This window comes from Hyla sarda, chromosome 5, assembly GCF_029499605.1.
Source record: "Hyla sarda isolate aHylSar1 chromosome 5, aHylSar1.hap1, whole genome shotgun sequence".
Taxonomy (NCBI): Eukaryota; Metazoa; Chordata; class Amphibia; order Anura; family Hylidae; genus Hyla; species Hyla sarda.
In genome coordinates this window covers 129,428,832-129,447,320 of record NC_079193.1, presented here as the reverse complement: position 1 = coordinate 129,447,320, position 18,489 = coordinate 129,428,832, and the positions used below count along the sequence as shown (strand labels likewise).

The 18,489-nt window shown below is 41.2% G+C and overlaps 1 protein-coding gene across 1 annotated transcript in view; it reads right to left on the bottom strand.

Annotated features, from left to right (window-relative positions):
- Nucleotides 1-15,743: 15,743 nt before the first annotated feature.
- Nucleotides 15,744-18,489, bottom strand: part of LOC130273447 (maternal DNA replication licensing factor mcm6) — a 321,467-nt gene continuing 318,721 nt past the window's right edge. The window contains exon 18 of the mRNA XM_056520266.1: nucleotides 15,744-15,946. Within this exon, the coding sequence (XP_056376241.1) occupies nucleotides 15,821-15,946 (126 nt within the window). The 3' untranslated portion in view covers nucleotides 15,744-15,820. The remainder of the gene's footprint in view (nucleotides 15,947-18,489) is intronic.

Here is an 18,489-nt window from a genome sequence, read left to right as displayed (position 1 = left end):
CGCAGCAACCACAAGGCAAGAGAAAAGCCAAATATTTTAGGGGAAGGCAACAAGGTAATAAAAGAACCTTCCAACCCCAATCGTACAGGGCACCTACACAACAACATCCAGCATGCCCAGGACCAACACAACCAACCAGGGCTGCATCATTAAGTCGGGCTACCCAAGGAATAACACCAACTGGTGGTGGTTCCCTGTTTTCTGCTGGGCCTTCGGAACCACCATTCAATTTGGGAATGCCTGTCAGTGGCCAAACTCTGAGATTGCCAGAACGCCAGATCAGTGGCCAGTTACCACCACGACAAGGGGACAACAGAACAGAAGTAAACCTAGTGAATCCATCAAGTTCGACAACTATTCCAATGTTCCTTACACAAACTCCAGGACAAGGAAGTATGCCTTTTTAGGCCTACCCCCAACGAGGTAGTTGGGGAAGATGGATTGTGTAACGGTAGTGGATCGGGGAGAGAACTACAGGTTTATAACCTCTCCTCGCGGGTTTTGAGTGATGTAGAAATTAGGCTACTATGCAGAGGCCTTTCGTTTGCACCCCTGCCCAAATTTAACAAGTTCAATTGAATTACAGACATTAACCTGTTTGCAAGGAAGGTGGCCCTTCATAAATGGCATGCCCAACGGGATTCGGATGAGAGATTAGCCTTACAGAGGGAGGAGGAGGTGCATAAGGACCTCAATGAGTGATACTTAGAGAGTGAGGGATACCCGATTCAATTTGTGGCCCCCTTCAAGGATCTGAAACCCAGATCCCAGATGACACCACAGTTCTCACAGTAGCACACCATTGAGATGTTTGTTGGATTAGTTACACGTGATATCAAGAAGATTCAGAGCAAGAGACAAGTGGAGCAAACTAATTTGCCATTGGCAGAGCAAAGGGCCCTGGAGAGTCTGAGGGCTGATGACAAAATAGTCATCAAGCCCTCAGACAAGGGTGGTAACGTTGTGGTACTAGATAGAGCACATTATACGGATATGGTCATGGATTTACTGTCCAATTTGGAAAAGTATGAGATCCTTCCATCGGATCCGACCAGAATATATCTGATGGCATATCAGAGCCTGCTGGAGGAGGCCAGAGGAAAATCACTTATCTCGGAACAGGAATTTAAATTTATGTTTAACCCACACCCCACAATAGCCACGTTTTATGCTTTACCCAAGACACATAAACCCACAAACCCCATTAGGGGACGCCCGATTGTATCGGGCAATGATTGTCTGACCCAGGGGGCGAGTATGTACTTAGATTATGTTTTTGCACCTTTTGTCACTTCACTTCCTTCACATTTGTGTGACACAAAAGACACACTCACTAAGATCAGGATATCACAGTCACAGAAAATATGATTTTGGCCAGCCTAGATGTTGAAAGCTTATATAGCAATATCCGTCATGATCTAGGCCTTAAAGCAGTTAGGCACTTTTTGAGCACGAGGAGCACTTATTTTTCTGAGCACAATGAGTTTATGCACTTTCAGATGATGTACTAACGCACAATTATTTTCTGTTTAACGGCAAATACTATCACCAGACACAGGGCACCGCCATGGGTGCATCATGTGCACCTAATTATGCAAATGTATTTTTAGGGTGGTGGGAGGACAAGATAGTTTTTAGTGACACTGAGTTTGTATACTGAGCACATTTTGCTTTGGGGACGTTACATGGATGACGTCCTCATTTTATGGGATGGTGGTGGTGACCTGTTCTCTCAGTTTGTTGACACTTTAAACGTCAACGGAGTTGGGATGGCCTTCACATATGAGATCGATGGTCAGACCATCAATTTCCTAGATTTACACATCTACGTAGACCATGACCAGAAACTGCAGACCACCATATACAGAAAGCCAACGTCGGTTTACTCCTTACTACATTGGGAAAGTTGGCACCAAGGGTCCTTGAGGAGGAGTATTCCGGTTGGCCAATACCTTAGGGCCAAACGGAACTGCTCAGAAGAAATCTAAAGAAGGAATTATTCCGTAGGTTTAGGCAACAGGGTTACCCAAGAAGGCATTTAAAATCAGCCTACCATAGGACTCTGAGGAGTGAGAGGAGGGAACTCCTCGAACAACGACAACCAATATTACAAACATCACAACAAACAATTCGATGTATTGGTACGTATGATGGTAAAACTGAGGATATCATGAAGATACAGCGCTGACATTGGCATCTTTTGTCGGGAGATGTGGATTTGACCGAGGCGGTGGGTAGGAAACAGAGAATGACATTTAGGCAAGGACCACATTTTAGGGACCTGTTTGTAAGAAGCCACCTGCCTCAAGAGAGTAGACGGAAAATTGGTTACGGAGCAGGACAGTTGGATCCTACAGTTGTGGTCAATGCAAGTTCTGTATCCATGTACCAAAGATTAAGAAATTCAAAAACCCTGTGGATAACCTGGAGTATGAAATTCGACAATTTATTAATTGCAAAACACAAAATATTGTTTACATTGCATGTTGTGGATGTCCAAAATTATAAGTGGGTAAGACCACTCAACAATTTAGGCAAAGGATATGCTAACACCTGAGCAACATAAGAACTGGAGCGGATACATCATTGTCAAGGCATATGCATGCGGTACATGGTGGCAGTGTTAAGGAACTGAGGTTCTGGGGAATATGTCAATTGACCCTAGGTCCCATGAAGGGCAACATTGATAAAGCCTTACTTAAAGAAGAGGCGAGGTGGATATATAGGCTTCAAAGCCTATCACTTACTGGTTTAAACAAAGGTTTTTCCTTCGCAGCATTTTTGTGAAATTGCGACAGATAAATATTGACCGTATACGGCACTATACTACGCAAAGAGATAAAGTTTGAGTTTTCTACAACCGGTTCAACTCTCACACAATGTCCAGTCTCTTGACTGTATACTATTATGTAATCGTATCTTATTATCTGACTCTATCCTAGTATATTTAGCTGCTTTAATATGGATTAAGATAGGTAGAGATCAGTTTATATAGAGTAAGATATGCTTATAAAGTATTAACATCTAGGAGTCATGACTGGCAAGTCTGATTTGACCATCTCTGGCTCATTGTATGTCTCGCTTTATATTCGGTGATTGGATCCAGAATATGGAGCTGAATTGAGTAATATGATCTGACATACAATGGTCTCTATTATGTATCCAGTTACTGTAACTGGCAGACAATCACGGGTAATGGCACACTACAATATGGTTAAATCTTAAATACTTTCCATACCATGACCATTGAAGCGTAACTCTGAACAAATATTCGAATCATAATTAATAATGAAGTACTAGTATCATAATATCAAAATAGTATATCACTGTGGTACATGTGTGTACTTAAACTGGACTGTGGTTACAGAGGAGGCTGTGCGCATGCGCAGATTCACAGATGGAATATGTGGCCGTTCTAAGAACTAAATGCGGAGATTGTGGATTTGCGCATGTGCGAATTTTCGGAACCTGGATGGGGATATGCGCATTTGCCAGTTACGGAAGGGAGAGCACATACAGCTCCCCAGTGAGGATGCGCACATACAGATGACGTCTGAGATGGTGAGTATCGGGATTGGGCAGGAGGCTGTCATAACAAGCGGTGTATTAGACACACGTGAGAGTTTGAGAGTGATATGAATATCGCTGCGCTGATTGTCTGGTATGCTATCAGGGGGCGGATGTCCCTGACACGCAGGGTGCATAAATAGAATGTCAATAGTAGAAACAGGTTGATGCCCATTTCCCTCCTGAGGACGTTACTATTGCAGCAAAACATGTAGAGGGGGCATTGTTAGGTTTTAAATAGTGATCCTGATTACATGCCTATAAGCTGCAGCACCAGGTTTACTGCAGGCCACTGGTGATAACTGATGCTACTTGTGCACTGAGCATATGACTTGAATACTGACAAGCATGCTACAGGATTATGGTTTTTAAGTGACTCAACATTAAAATTCTTTCACTACTTTTATTAAAAGTCTAAATAAAAACTAAGTTTTAAGGGGTGGGAACTAAATAAGGGTTTTTGTGACCAGGGGTTCCCCCTGGTTTTTGGTATTGTATAATTTGGACCCTAACCCATCTTGGGATTTTTTCATGAGAACTTCACTCCCAGCATGCCTGGACAGTCTGGGCATGCTGGGAGTTGTAGTTTTGCAACATCTGGAGGGCTACAGTTTGGAGACCACTACTTAGCAGTCTCCAAACTGTTCTTCCCCAGTTATTGCATAACTACAACTCCTAGCATGCCCAGACTGTCCAGGCATGCTGGGAGTTTTAGTTCTGCAACATCTGAAGGGCCAGATATTGCATAACTACAGGCCTGCATCCCTGACTGCCTGGCCATGCTGGGAATTGTAGTTTTGCAACAGCTTTAGGCACACTGGTAGGAAACAGACTCTAGTTCAGTGTTTCTCAAACTCAGTGATTCCAACCCTTGTGTCTCAAGCTGTTGCAAAACTACAACTCCCAGAATGCACTGACAGACCGTACATGCTGGGAGTAGTAGTTTTGCAACAGCTGGAGGCACACTGGTTGGAATCACTGTTTTGTAACTCACTGGTTCCCCACCAGTGTGCCTACAGCTGTTGTAAAACTACAACTCCCAGCATGTACAGTCTGTCAGTGCATTCTGGGAGTTGTAGTTTGGCCACAGCTGAAGGTTTGGGGGTTACCCCCTCCCCATGTGAATGTACAGGGTACATTCACACGGGCAAGTTTACAGTGGGTTTCCTTCTACAAGTTTGAGCTGTGGCAAATTTTCCACCGCAGCTCAAACTCCCACCGGAAAACTTACTGTGAACCCCCGCCTGTGTGAATGTACCCTAAAAACACTACACTACCAAAATAATAAAAAGTAAAACACTACATATACACCCCCTTACACGCCCCCCCCCCCCCCAATAAAAATGAAAAAAGTCTCATATGGTAGTGTTTCCTAAATGGAGCCTCCAGCTGTTGCAAAACCACAACTCCCAGTATTGCTGGACAGCCATAGATTGTCCTGGGAGGCTGAGAGTCTTGCAACAGCTGGATGCACCCTGTTTGGGAAACACTGCTGTAGGGATTTACTGTAGGTAATCAGGTCTATTGCAATCAGGTCTATTGCAAATTCCTTATTTAGGCCTCAAATGCGCATGGCGCTCTTCCACTTCAGAGCCCTGTCGTATTTCAAGGCAACAGTTTAGCGCCACATATGGGGTATTTCCGTACTCGGGAGAAATTGCGTTACAAATTTTGGTGGGATTTTTCTCCTTTTACCCCTTAAGAAAAGGTAAAGTATGGGGCTACACCAGCATTTTAGTGTAAAAAAATATAAATTTTTTTACACTAACATGCTGGAGTTGCCCCATACTTTTTCTCCTTTTACCTCTTGTGAAAATGAAAAGACCCCCCCAAATTTCTAACGCAATTTCTTCTGAGTATGGAAATACCCCATATGTGTACGTAAAATGCTCTGCGGCAAACTACATGGCTCAGGAGTGAGAGAGCTCCATGTATATTTGAGGCCTAAATTGGTGATTTGCACAAGGGTGGCTGATCATTACAGCAGTTCTGAGATGAACGCAAAATAAAAATAAAAAACACCCACATGTGACCCCATTTTGGAAACTACACCCCTCACGGAATGTAAAAAGGGGTATAGTGAGCCTTAGCACCCCACTGGTCTTTGCCAATTTTCGTTAAAGTTGGACATGAAAATTAAAAATGTGTTTTTTTCCCCAGAAATACTGGCATTGCCCAAAAATGTTTCATTTTCACAAGGGATAATAGGAAAAAAGCCCCCAAAAATAAATACCCCATATGTGAATGTAAAGTGCTCTGCGGGCGAACTACAATGCTCAGAAGAGAAGGAGTGCCATTGGGCTTTTTGAGAGAGAATTAGGCTGGAATTGAAGGCAATGTGTCTTTACAAAGCCTCCTTGGAAACTACACTCCTCAAGGAATATAACAAGGGGTACAGTGATCATTTACGCCCCAAAGGTGTCTGACAGATTTTTTAACAGTGGTCCGTAAAAATGAAAAATTTAATTTTTCTGGTTCAATATTTTTTATTGAGAATTTTCAAATAAACAGATTTTCCGTACATCATAATCTCAAAGGTATGTGTCCAAAAAACATTACGGGCAAAAAATTTAAATGAACAAAGAAATAAAAAAAAGGAAACAAAAGGTGGAAGAAGAGAGATTATCCGTGCCATAAAAATATTCAAGAAGAAAGTCCATGAGTCCATCAGTTTAAAACAGATTGTATTCTTCTAATGGTCCCTATCTATCAAGAAAGGATTTGACATCTACAGTCATATAGCCCACTCGTTAGAAATGTACAGAAGGGTGTGACATTATATAATAGAACGCGAGTATCCAGATATCAAAATATGAGAGACCGTGTGTAATAGGATAACAAAATCAATGGCTATCAGGTTCAGTTAAGGCATATTTAGATCTAGCCCATGGTTTCCATCTAGGAGATGAACTTATGGTATGTACCTTCACCTAAAGCAATAATTCTTTCATACATAAAGGCCGTATTCATTTTAGCTAGCAGAGTTTCATAAATTGGGACGTCACTTGTCTTTCAATAACTAGTAAGCAATATTTTAGCTATTATGCAGATAATACACACTAAGCCTCTGTTTTTACTAGGAATGGAATCCATATCCATGAATAGTAGTGCTAATCGTGGTGACCATTTCCCCTGTATTGATAATATTTCCTCTATCAAGCCCCTACATGTCCCCCAGTAAGGCTGTATACTAGAGCAATCCCAGAGTGTGTGTAGAAAGGTTCCTATATGACCACATCTACGCCAACATAACGGTGACATATCTGGATATATTTTTACTAAGCGGTCAGGGGTATAATACCATCTCATATTAGTTTTCATTCCGGATTCTATATGCAAAACACATTTGAAAGCCCAAATTGTTACATAGTTACATAGTTAGTACGGTTGAAAAAAGACATATGTCCATCAAGTTCAACCAGGGATTTAAGGGGTAGGGGTGTGGCGCGATATTGGGGAAGGGATGGGATTTTATATTTCTTCATAAGCATTAATATTATTTTGTTCCATGAATGTATCTAATCCTGTTTTAAAGCTGTTAATTGTTCCTGCTGTGACCAGTTCCTGAGGTAGACCGTTCCATAAATTCACAGTCCTCACGGTAAAGAAGGCGTGTCGCCCCTTGAGACTAAACTTTTTCTTCTCCAGACGGAGGGAAAGCCCCCTCATCCTTTGGGGGGGGTTTAACCTGGAACAGTTTTTCTCCATATTTTTTGTATGGGCCATTAATATACATAATACACATTCAATATCCCACATTCGAAAGGGGTATGTTTTATGAAATGTCATAGACTTAGTGTAAGCTGTGTATATAGGTTGTAAACCTTTCATGTTGCTTGCTAGAAATAAAAAGGCACGGTCATGTGTTCCTATTCCTGTGGGCGCTAATTAATGCACAAAATGTCTGATTTGTAAAAACTTATAAAATTCCCTATGAGGAATACCGAAGGAGTCATGCAGGCTTTGGAACTGAACCAAATGTCCCGCGGAGCTAAGGTGCTTAACATGTGTAATTCCTTTGGCAATCCAGAGGTTCAAATTAAGATGAGGAATAGATGATTGAATCAGTGTGAGTGGTATGGATTCAATGTTCGGGGGCTGTGTGGAGGACACCCTAGTCAAATATTTAGTCCAAGCTACATAAGACGCTTTGATAATAATCAAAGGCTTCCAGAGGGGTAATAATAAAAGATCCCTAATTTGGTATGGTGTAACTAAGGAGTGTTCAATATGCACCCATGGGAGTGTAAGATCTGACTTCCACCAGTGTCTCAACAGTGCAACTAGCGTTGCAATATAGTAGCCCTGCAAGTCTGGTGCTCCCATCCCCCCGGCTGCCCTCGTCTTAGTCAATAGTGTTGCTGCCACTCTAGGTTTATTACCCGCCCATATAAAAGTAGAGAGTAAACGGTTAGCTTTAAGAAAAAAGGATTGAGGAAGAGAAATAGGTAAAGTGCGAAACAAGTACAGAGAGCGAGGCAGTAAGAACATTTTAAAAGCCGACACTCTTCCTGTCCAAGAAATGTCAAAGTCTGTTAGTCTGTCAGCCTCTTCCTGAATGGTTTTAAGAAAAGGCTCATAATTATGTGAATACAGCAGTTTATGCGGAAAAGACAGTTTTATACCTAAGTAGTCTAGACTATCCGTCTTCCAGTCAAATGGGTGTTGTTGTTTAAGTCTTTTCACAGTAATTGAGTCTAAGTGGAAGGGAAGAGCCTGAGTCTTTGTGGCATTCAGATGATAGTATGATAATGTTCCAAAATGTGTTATTTCTAATGCCTTACCAACTGAAGATAGAGGATTGGAGAGGACCAATATTATATCGTCTGCATATAGCGAGATAAGGTGGTGTCTACCTGCGATATGTACTCCAGAGACTTCAGGACATGTGCGAAGCGCCTGCGCCAAAGGCTCTAAACAGAGTATGAATATAAGAGGAGATAGTGGACATCCCTGCCTTGTGCCGTTCGTGATTTCAAAATCCTCCGACAGTGCCCCATTAGCAAAAACTTTTGCAGAAGGCCTTGAGTACAATGAGGCGATAGCGTTAAAAATAGCTCCACCGAACCCCATGTGTCGGAGGACTGAGAAGGCGTACGACCAGCGAAGCCGGTCGAACGTCTTCTCAGCGTCAAGGGCAAGTGCCAAGGCAGGGATGTCATTAGTCTCTAGGTGATGGAAGATATGTAGAAGGCACCTAGTATTGTCTGACGCCTGTCTACCTGCTATAAATCCTGCTTGGTCTGACTGCACCAAATTAGGTAGTATACTCACTAGGCGTGTTGCTATAACTTTAGCGAAAATTTTTAGATCCTGATTCAGGAGGGAAATTGGCCTATAATTTTGTGGAGCCGTAGGGGATTTTCCTGGATTCGGTATTGTCACTATGAGAGCCTGTAAGTTCTCCCTCGGGAAACTGCCCCTCTCCATAGCTGTCTGACAAAAGTCACGCAGGTATGGGGAAAGTATGTCACAGAATGTACGATAGTAGAGGTTAAGAAACCCATCAGGGCCTGGGGCCTTCTGCACAGGAGAAGCTTTAATTGCCTTCACAATTTCAGACAAAGTGATATCTACATTTAAAGCGCTCAGCTGTTCTTTCGTTAGTTTTGGCAGGTGAGTAGAGGAAAGAAATGATTGAATGGAAGAGGACAGATCCGGAGGGGCTGGAGTGGAGAGAGCTAAGTAATAAAGAGAGGCGTAAAAGGTCTGGAAGCCATCGGCTATATCCTTGAGTGTATAAAGAGTGGTGTTGGTAATAGGATGTGAGAGTTGTGCAATTTAAGCTTTGTCAAATTTAGCCTTAAGACGTGCAGCTAACAGCTTCCCAGCTTTGTCACTCTGCGAGTAATACTTCGCTTTTGTACGTCTAAGATTTTTCTCACAAGATGCTAACAACAAGTTTCTGATATCCGTGCGTAGATCAGTTAGCTTCTGTAAATAGGAAGGAGAAGGCTGAGATCTGTTAAGCACCTCTGTTGATTTAAGTTCTGAAATGAGGTTGTTAAGTTTTTGTTCCCTCTGTTTCTTACATATAGAACCATACTTAATAAAAAAAAAAAAAAAACTCTTACGAACGCTTTATGACAATTCCAAAGTGTAATTGGATCAGGGGAAGTGGCAGCATTAGTTTGGAAATATGAGTGTAGGTCAGCTTGTAGAGACTGGGCATGCTTCGGGTGAGACAACAAGAATGGACTTGCTCTCCACAGATATGTCCGTGGAGTTTGAAAGTTTTCCCTAAAAGACAAAGTTACTGCAGCATGGTCCGACCACCTGATAGTCTCTATGGTGGTACCAACCAATGCCGGTAGTAGAGGTCTATCCACCAGAACCATGTCCAATCTAGAATAGGAATTGTGAACTATTGAATGATGAGTATAATCTCGTTCGCCGGGGTGCATAAGTCGCCAGGCATCATATAAGTCATATGTCAAAAGCAATGGAGCTAAGGCAACTTGCGAAGTTCTATGTGTTAAACTAGTATCAATAGCAACATTTCGTAGACCACATTGAAGTCGCCACACACGACCAACTTACCCACCCTCATGTTGGAGGCTTTCTTCAGTAAAGTGATAAATCATTGCTGTCCTAAATTAGGTGCATAAAGAGAGAATAGTGTATGGGTCATTGTTAACACAATTCAATAAGACATATCTACCATTTTTGTCACTTATTACTTTGTCTACAGAAAACGCCACAGTGTTTTTTATAGCTATAGTGACCCCTCTAGCCTTAGACGTATGGTTGGAGTGAAAAATATGGGGAAAAGAGTGGTGTTTCAAACGAAATGTATCTGTATTTAAAAGGTGCGTCTCTTGTGCACATACAATATCGCCTCCTAGGGCTAGAGTGTCTCTCCAAAAATAAGAGCGATTTTGTGGGCTATTCAAGTCGTTAACATTCATGCTGACTAGCTTAATGACCATAAACAAACATATATATCAGAGTTTTGGTATGATAATGTCACAATAATAGTTGACCACGCCCCCCAGCCAGCACGTGTGGGTCAGAGACAAATAAGGACCACAGCATGGACAAGTGCAAAGAGATCCACCTAGAAAACGTAAAAGAAATCAAACACAACATTGAAATATGCTTAGTAACCAACTTAAGCAAACAGCAAAGGAGAACACACATCGGCACAAAGCCGAAGACACTGTTAGGGGACAAGTCCATGCCGAAGCCAGACCACTAGTCCAACACCTTAGCCTCACCCACGGCGAGTGACAAAAAGTACCAGGATCATTTCACAGTAGCCCAATCTTGATAAATTCTCTGCGGTGGAGTCTTTTTCCCTCCTGGTGGTTCTTCCAATGGGATCCCCCAGGTGGATAACAATGCACGGCCTTCTTCCAGGGTACGGATGATAGAAGTCTGGTTGTCTTTGCGAATTATGAGACGTACTGGAAACCCCCAGCGGTACGGCAGTTTAGCTGCTCGGAGAGCTCCAGTTACAGGTTGTAAGTTGCGGCGCAGTTGTAAAGTGGCCGCAAAGAGGTCCGCATATAGCGAAATATGATGATATGGAGCTGGTAGTCCATTATTAAGTCTAGAAAGTTCCATCAATCGTTCTTTTGTTGAGAAAAAGTGTATGCGGGCCAAAATGTCCCTGGGAACTGAGTCATCTAAGTGTCTTGGGTGGGGCACTCTGTGTGCACGGTCTACCTCAAGTTCCACTGTTGAACAATTTGGTAATACGGTTTGTAAAAGCTTGCAAACATACGGCATAACCTCTGCAGGGGCTACTGACTCTGGTACCCCACAGATCTTCACATTATTTCTGCGGCTGCGATCTTCCAGATCTGCAATTTTTGCTTTTAATGTCGCCACATCATCTTCCACTGTCTCATGAGCTTCTATTAGATCATTATGGGAGCCAGCAAACTCCCCAAGTTTTGTCTCAATATGATTTACCCGGTGTCCGAGATCATCCACTGTGGTCTGTAAAGGGTTAAACATAGCTTGCATGTCTCTACGAAAAGACCTCTGTAGAACTAGGAGCATGTCTCATCATAGTATCTGTCAGGGAGCTACCGCTAACTGAAAGTGCCCTCAGCTCATTGCTGTCTTCTGCCGGTAAGTAAGTAGTCTCCCCCTTTTGTAGCTTCTCCAATCTCCAGGCGGGGGATGCATAGCGGGGCCTCTGTTTCAGGGGTGCTCCCTGTAGGGGAGGCCGCTGGAATGCACGCAGGAGGACCCTCCCCAGTGATGGCAGCGCTGCGACCCAGAGGCCACGAGGCAGATAGAGTTTTAGGGGAGGTAGGTGCAGAGGTACATACCGCTTCCCCGGCGGTGTCTCGTGGGTCATGCAGAGCCGAGTCTGACAGTGATCTTCTGTGTAGCGGGATTGCTGCGTCACAGGTATTGTGCTGCGAGGATCGTGATAGCTCACTCAGTCCTCCGGCGCCATCTTGATTCTCGGTCGCCACACGGGAGAAGCAAAATCTTGCCAGCGATCCCTGCTTGTAAGTTTTCTTTCTCCTATCCGGCATACTCCTGGTGGATTCCGTTGTCCGTGGGAGTAATTATAATCCAGGTACACGCTGTGTAGTCGCGTTAGGAAGCCGAAATCTCTGGAGCTCAGCTAAGATGCGACCATGTAGTCCGGCAGCCAGGCCACGCCCCTTGAAAAATGTAATTTTTCATTTGCACAGCCCACTGTTCCAAAGATCTGCCAGTAGATGTAAATGCTCACTGCACCCCTTATTAAATTCTGTGAGGGGTGTAGTTTCCAAAATAGTAGGCCATGTGTTTTTTTGTGCCTTTTCTGGCACCATAGGGGCGTCCTAAATGTGACATACCCCCCAAAAACCATTTCAGCTAAATTTGCTTTCCTAAAGCCAAATGCGACTCTCTTCTGAGCATTGTCGTTGACCCGCAGAGCATTTTAGGCCCTAACATGGGGTATTTCCATACTCCAAAAAGATGAGGTTACAAATTCTGGGGGGTAAATTTGGGGGGAAAAAAACACTAATGAAAAAAAAATGTTTAATTTACACATTCGGCTAACGAAAAGTTGTCAAACACCTGTGGCGTGTTAAGGCTCACTGGACCCCTTGTTACGTGCCTTGAGGGGTGTAGTTTCCAAAATAGTATGCCATGTGTTTTTTTTTTTTTTTTTTTGCTGTTCTGGCACCATAGGGGCTTCCTAAATGTGACATGCCCCTCAAAAACCATTTCAGACAAATTCACTCTCCAAAATCCCATTGTTGCTCCTTCCCTTCTGAGCCCTCTACTGCGCCCGTCGAACACTTGACATACACATATGAGGTATTTCCTTACTCGAGAGAAATTGGCTTACAAATTTTGGGGGGCTTTTTCTCCTATTACCCCTTGTAAAAAAATTCAAAAACTGGGTCTACAAGAACATGCGTGTGTAAAAAATGAAGATTTTGAATTTTCTCCTTCACTTTGCTGCTATTCCTGTGAAACACGTAAAGGATTAAACTTTCTGAATGTCATTTTGAATACTTTGAGGGGTGCAGTTTTTATAATGGGGTCATTTATGGGGTATTACTAATATGAAGGCCCTTCAAATCCACTTCAAACGTGAACTGGTCCATGAAAAATTCCGATTTTGAAAATGTTGTGAAAAATTGGAAAATTGCTGCTGAACTTTGAAGCCCTCTGATGTTTTCCAAAAGTAAAAACATGTCAACTTTATGATGAAAATATAAAGTAGACATATTGTATTTGTGAATCAATATATCATTTATTTGGAATGTCTGTTTTCCTTATAAGCAGAGAGTTTCAAAGTTAGAAAAATAACATTTTCAATTTTTTCATCAAATTTTGGAATTTTTCACCAAGAAATGATGCAAGTATCAACAAAAATTTACCACTATCATGAAGTAGAATATGTCTTGAAAAACTCTCCCGGAATCAGAATGAAAAGTAAAAGCATCCCAGAGTTATTAATGCTTATAATGACAGTGGTCAGAATTGCAAAAAATGCTCCCGTCCTTAGGGTTATAATGGGCTCCGTCCCAAAGGAGTTAAATGAATCAGGCATGGAGCAGTAAGAAATTTAAGCCACCTGTGCCAGATGTCACTAAGTATACTGTGCTACCACCACCCCTGATGTTTTGCTGCCTACTAAAACTCCCACCGGTCTGTACCATTGCTGCTCATACATACACAACTCATAATCAATAAATCCCCATAGCAAACATATGCTGCTCTGGACAGTTCCTAAAATGGACAGCAGAGGTCAGCAGAGAGCACTGTGGTCATGACAGAGGAAATACATTTTTTTTTTTTATTTCTCTTTAGTATACAGCCCCTAAAAAGTACTGGAAGGATTACGATTTTTTAATAGAAGTGAAATACAAATCTGTTCAACTTTCTGGCACCTGTTGATTTAAAAATAAAAGTTTTCCACGGGAGTACCCCTTTAAGCAGTGTCACATACATATTTTGAGTCTCATTTCATTGCTCGTTCCCAGAGAACTGGTAAACCGAAATCAAACATTTTCCGGACGTATGGAACGCCCGGCGGATTTGAACTTTTCAAAATTTCTCACATCTCTATACCTGATCTCGCTGAAATAGTATAAAGTGAAAACCTTCAAAATACCACTTAGGGGTTATGTTCCTCCATAGGTCTTCCCATGAGGGGAAAAAAAACAGCACATTTTATCATATGCCATATGTATTCTGCCCTAGAAATGTATGGCTGCTAGTAAGAAAACAGATGACCTTCATTGTACATGGTTCTATTGTGTATTGTGCAAATGTGGTAAAACGCTATCACTAGCGCTCCTATGGGGTGGGTGACAATTGGATACATCAGAGAGATATGTCTATATATATATATATATATATATATATATATATATATATACACACCTATATGTTCAATAGTGCACATATATATATATTAATACATATACACTAATATATATAGGTGCGTGTTGCTGCCCTGTATAATTATGGGTCCCTATCTCCCATAAATAAATGGATATAAAAAATATAGATAAATACTGGCGCAACCAATGTGTAAAAGGTGGTGTGTTTATTAATAAAAAAAACTGAAATACAGCACCAAGCCCGGACAGAGGATAGTCTCCCTCAGGGTCCTTGGATGGCGTTGTGTGCAGCCTTCCTATACAGCCAAAGGAAAATATATATGTGTAAATATTAGATAATTTTACTGTGTTCGTTTGTATAGGACACTATGTAAAAGGATACAGTTAGGTTGTACTGTACCTACCTATTTCTGAGGGGGGTTTGTGGGTCTGGTTAGAAATATACACTTGTTTGATGAGCCGGTTGGGAGACTGCCCCGGCCGGTGGCGTCTCTACCATATCTGGTTCCTCTGAGTTCCACGTTTGGCAAGCTGGTTGCAGTTCGTGATGTCACTGCAGAAGTGCAGATTGTCCAAAAAACCTCCCGACCGGCTCCATCAAAGAAGTGTACATTTTTAACCAGAACCGCAAGGATACAAACCCCCATTCTTCAGGTTCGGAGCATACTCCACTACCTTCATGTACATTATTCAACACCAGGGCACGTAGGAGGGGGACTTTTTACATATATATAAAAAGAAACTGCGTCGCCTTAATACACAGAAGGAACAATCCACTTGATTCATAATTTGGAAACCTAATTTCACCTGCAGTTATAAAATAGGACTTGAGCACCTCTATATGACCTACAAACCCTCAGGGTTAGATACCGCGAATATATAAGTATCCTCTCACTGTTCAAAAATTCCACTGTATGTGCACAGTAGTATTAATACTGTTCATTTTTTATTAATGCACATCATATATATATACAGCTCCACATTCATTCCATACACCGAAAAGTCCAGAGCACAATCAAGTTGAGCAGAAATAGGTAGGTACAGTACACCCTAACTGTATCCTTTTACATAGTGTCCTATACAAATGAACTAATAATTAAACATATATATAATTTTCCTTTGGCTGTATAGGAAGGCTGCACACGTCATCCAAGGACCCTGAGTGAGAAGATCCTCTAGCCGGGCTTTGTGCAATATTTCAGTTTTTATTAATAAACACACCACCTTTTACACATTGGTTGCGCCAGTATTTATTTATCTATATTGTGAAAATGTATTTATCTAATTGGAGTTTAAATGTTTAACACTTTGGTATCCTTTAAATTTAAATAAAATCCTAGAGAGCAAAAATAATTTAAATATTGCTTTATTTGAAATACTTATTTTCACAAAATATAGTAAAATTCTAAAGAGAGATTTTGCCCTAGCTCTACAATATTGGCTTAGTCTTCTAAAACATAATTTGGATTAACAACCAAAATGTGATTTTCCTCCAAATCTTCTCCAGTATCACCTTTGTCATCTATCGATTTTAAATCAGATTTACTGAGTTCTATCAAAATGTGATCCTAAAATAAAAACAACAAAAAACTAAATCAGTGACAGAAAGTTATGTCCAAGAAATGTCCACAAAATTTTTTCCATAAAATGAGGAAAACTGGCTTCTACCTCATAAGCCTTTTTGTATTCTTCTGGATCAACACTAATGTAATATGCTACATGGGATGCACATATTTTTTCAGCTTTACAAAATATGTTACTATTCTTAAGAATTGCTTGTTGAACACTGAGTACCCGTAACAGGGTGCCCATTTCTTGGGATACAAACACCTATTAAGAAACAGACCTGAATATTTTCCATTAGGTGTAGATAAAAGTCACAAATAGTATTTAATATTTTTTCAGCTTCATGACAAGTCTTCTAAAATAATAGGCACACAAAGCTTAAAGTATACTGTCATTAACAATAACTTTTTATATAATGTAGAAAATAACATATGTATATTTGTAATATACATTGGTTAAAAATGGTGTATAGTTTTGTCCCTGCAGCTATTGCCCGTGTGTCTCTGGGACAAGACCAAATACAGGAAGTGTGAATGGACAAGCGGGGCTCTGTACACTGAGGACGAGCAAGGTTCTGTGCACTGAGGCTCTACGATACGCCTCTGGCTCACACAGCTCACACTCACTTCCTGTATTTGGTCTCCTCACAGAGACACAGAGGCAATAACAGCCCTTTTCACCCAAATGTATCCACATTTTTTCATTACTGTATATTACAAATGTACATAAAATAATATTCTATTACTATAATAGTATCTACATTATATAAAAAGTTTGTTAGAGATGAGCGAACTTACAGTAAATTCGATTCGTCACGAACTTCTCGGCTCGGCAGTTGATGACTTTTCCTGCGTAAATTAGTTCAGCCTTCAGGTGCTCCGGTGGGCTGGAAAAGGTGGATACATTCCTACGAAAGAATCTCCTAGGACTGTATCCACCTTTTCCAGCCCACCGGAGCACCGGAAAGCTGAACTAATTTATGCAGGAAAAGTCATCTCATACTGTAAGTTCGCTCATCTCTAGTTTTTGTTAATGACTGGCGCACTGAACTACGGAGGTTTAATTAATGAGCAAAAAAAAAACATTAACTGAGCAACTGTTTGTGGTGTTATAAAATTTGGTCTGATTTAAGTGTCATATATACAAACAAAATCTAAACTAATTAGTAAATCAATGTAGAATAGAAATGTCTGTAGTGTGCAGAAAACCTAAAAATATGGGGATAGTTGGTCATGATATTTACTTTAGATATCTACTAGCCGAGTACCTGGCGTTGCCCGGTTTTTCCTTCCTAATCCTTGTTGGGGAGGAAAATCAACAAAGGAGGAAGCTTTTGACTTCATATCCTATCCTCATATGTTGTCCTGTCCCGACCTCCTGTCCAGACCTCCTGTCCAGACCTCCTGTCCAGACCTCCTGTCCAGACCTCCTGTCCAGACCTCCTGTCCAGACCTCCTGTCCAGACCTCCTGTGGGACTGATTTGTGATGAAGATATTGTAAGCTGAAAATAGAAGGGGATGTGGCTTTGTGGGACTGGGCATCACTTGCAAGCCAGACTGATGCACAAAAAGGGTAGAGAATAAAAGGGGTGGGGCTTAAAAAGTGGGCATGGTGGAGATGGGGTGTGGATTGCAAGCTGGACTGATTCACCAGGAGATGCAGAGTCCCATATACTTGCATGGGATTTGAAACAAAAACCCATCTTTTATGTAAGGGTGTAGGTAAAGGTTAATTTAACTATCTTATAGCTTTTTATTTGAGATATAAGTAATATGTGTACCAGGTATTATTGACATATCTCCAGCCGTACGGATGTTATGCGGGAACATACATTTCTCGTAGATTTGCATGGGACTTTTTCTCATATTTCTCATAGACTTGTATGGGACTTTAACCCCTTAAGGACTCAGGGTTTTTCCGTTTTTGCACTTTCGTTTTTTCCTCCTTGCAAAATTGAAAGGATTTTGATTTTTAAAATGTACCTAAAATTCCATGTTATGGCATATTTTTTGCGCCACCAATTCTAATTAGCAGTGACAGTCATTTTACCAAAAAATCTACGGTGAAACAGCAAAAAAATTCATTGTGCAACAAAATTGAAGAAAAATGCCATTTTGTAACTTTTGGGGGCTTCCATTTCTACGCAGTGCATTTTTCTGTAACAATAACACCGTCTCTTTATTCTGTAGGTCCATGAGATTAAAATGATACCCTACTTATATAGGTTAGATTTTGTCGTACTTCTGGAAAAAATCATACATGCACGAAAATAAATAAGCCATCTTTTGACCCCTATAACTTTTTTATCTTTCCGCGTACGGGGTGGTATGAGGGCTCATTTTTTGCCATCTGTGATCTGAAGTGTTTAGCGGTACCATTTTTGTATTGATCATTTTTTGATACGCTTTTTTGGACTTTGGAATTTTTTGGCGCATACGCCATTGACCGTGTGGTTTAACTAACTATATATATTTATAGTTCGGACATTTCCGCATGCGGTGATACCACATGTTTATTTTTATTTACGCTTTCTTTTTCCAATGG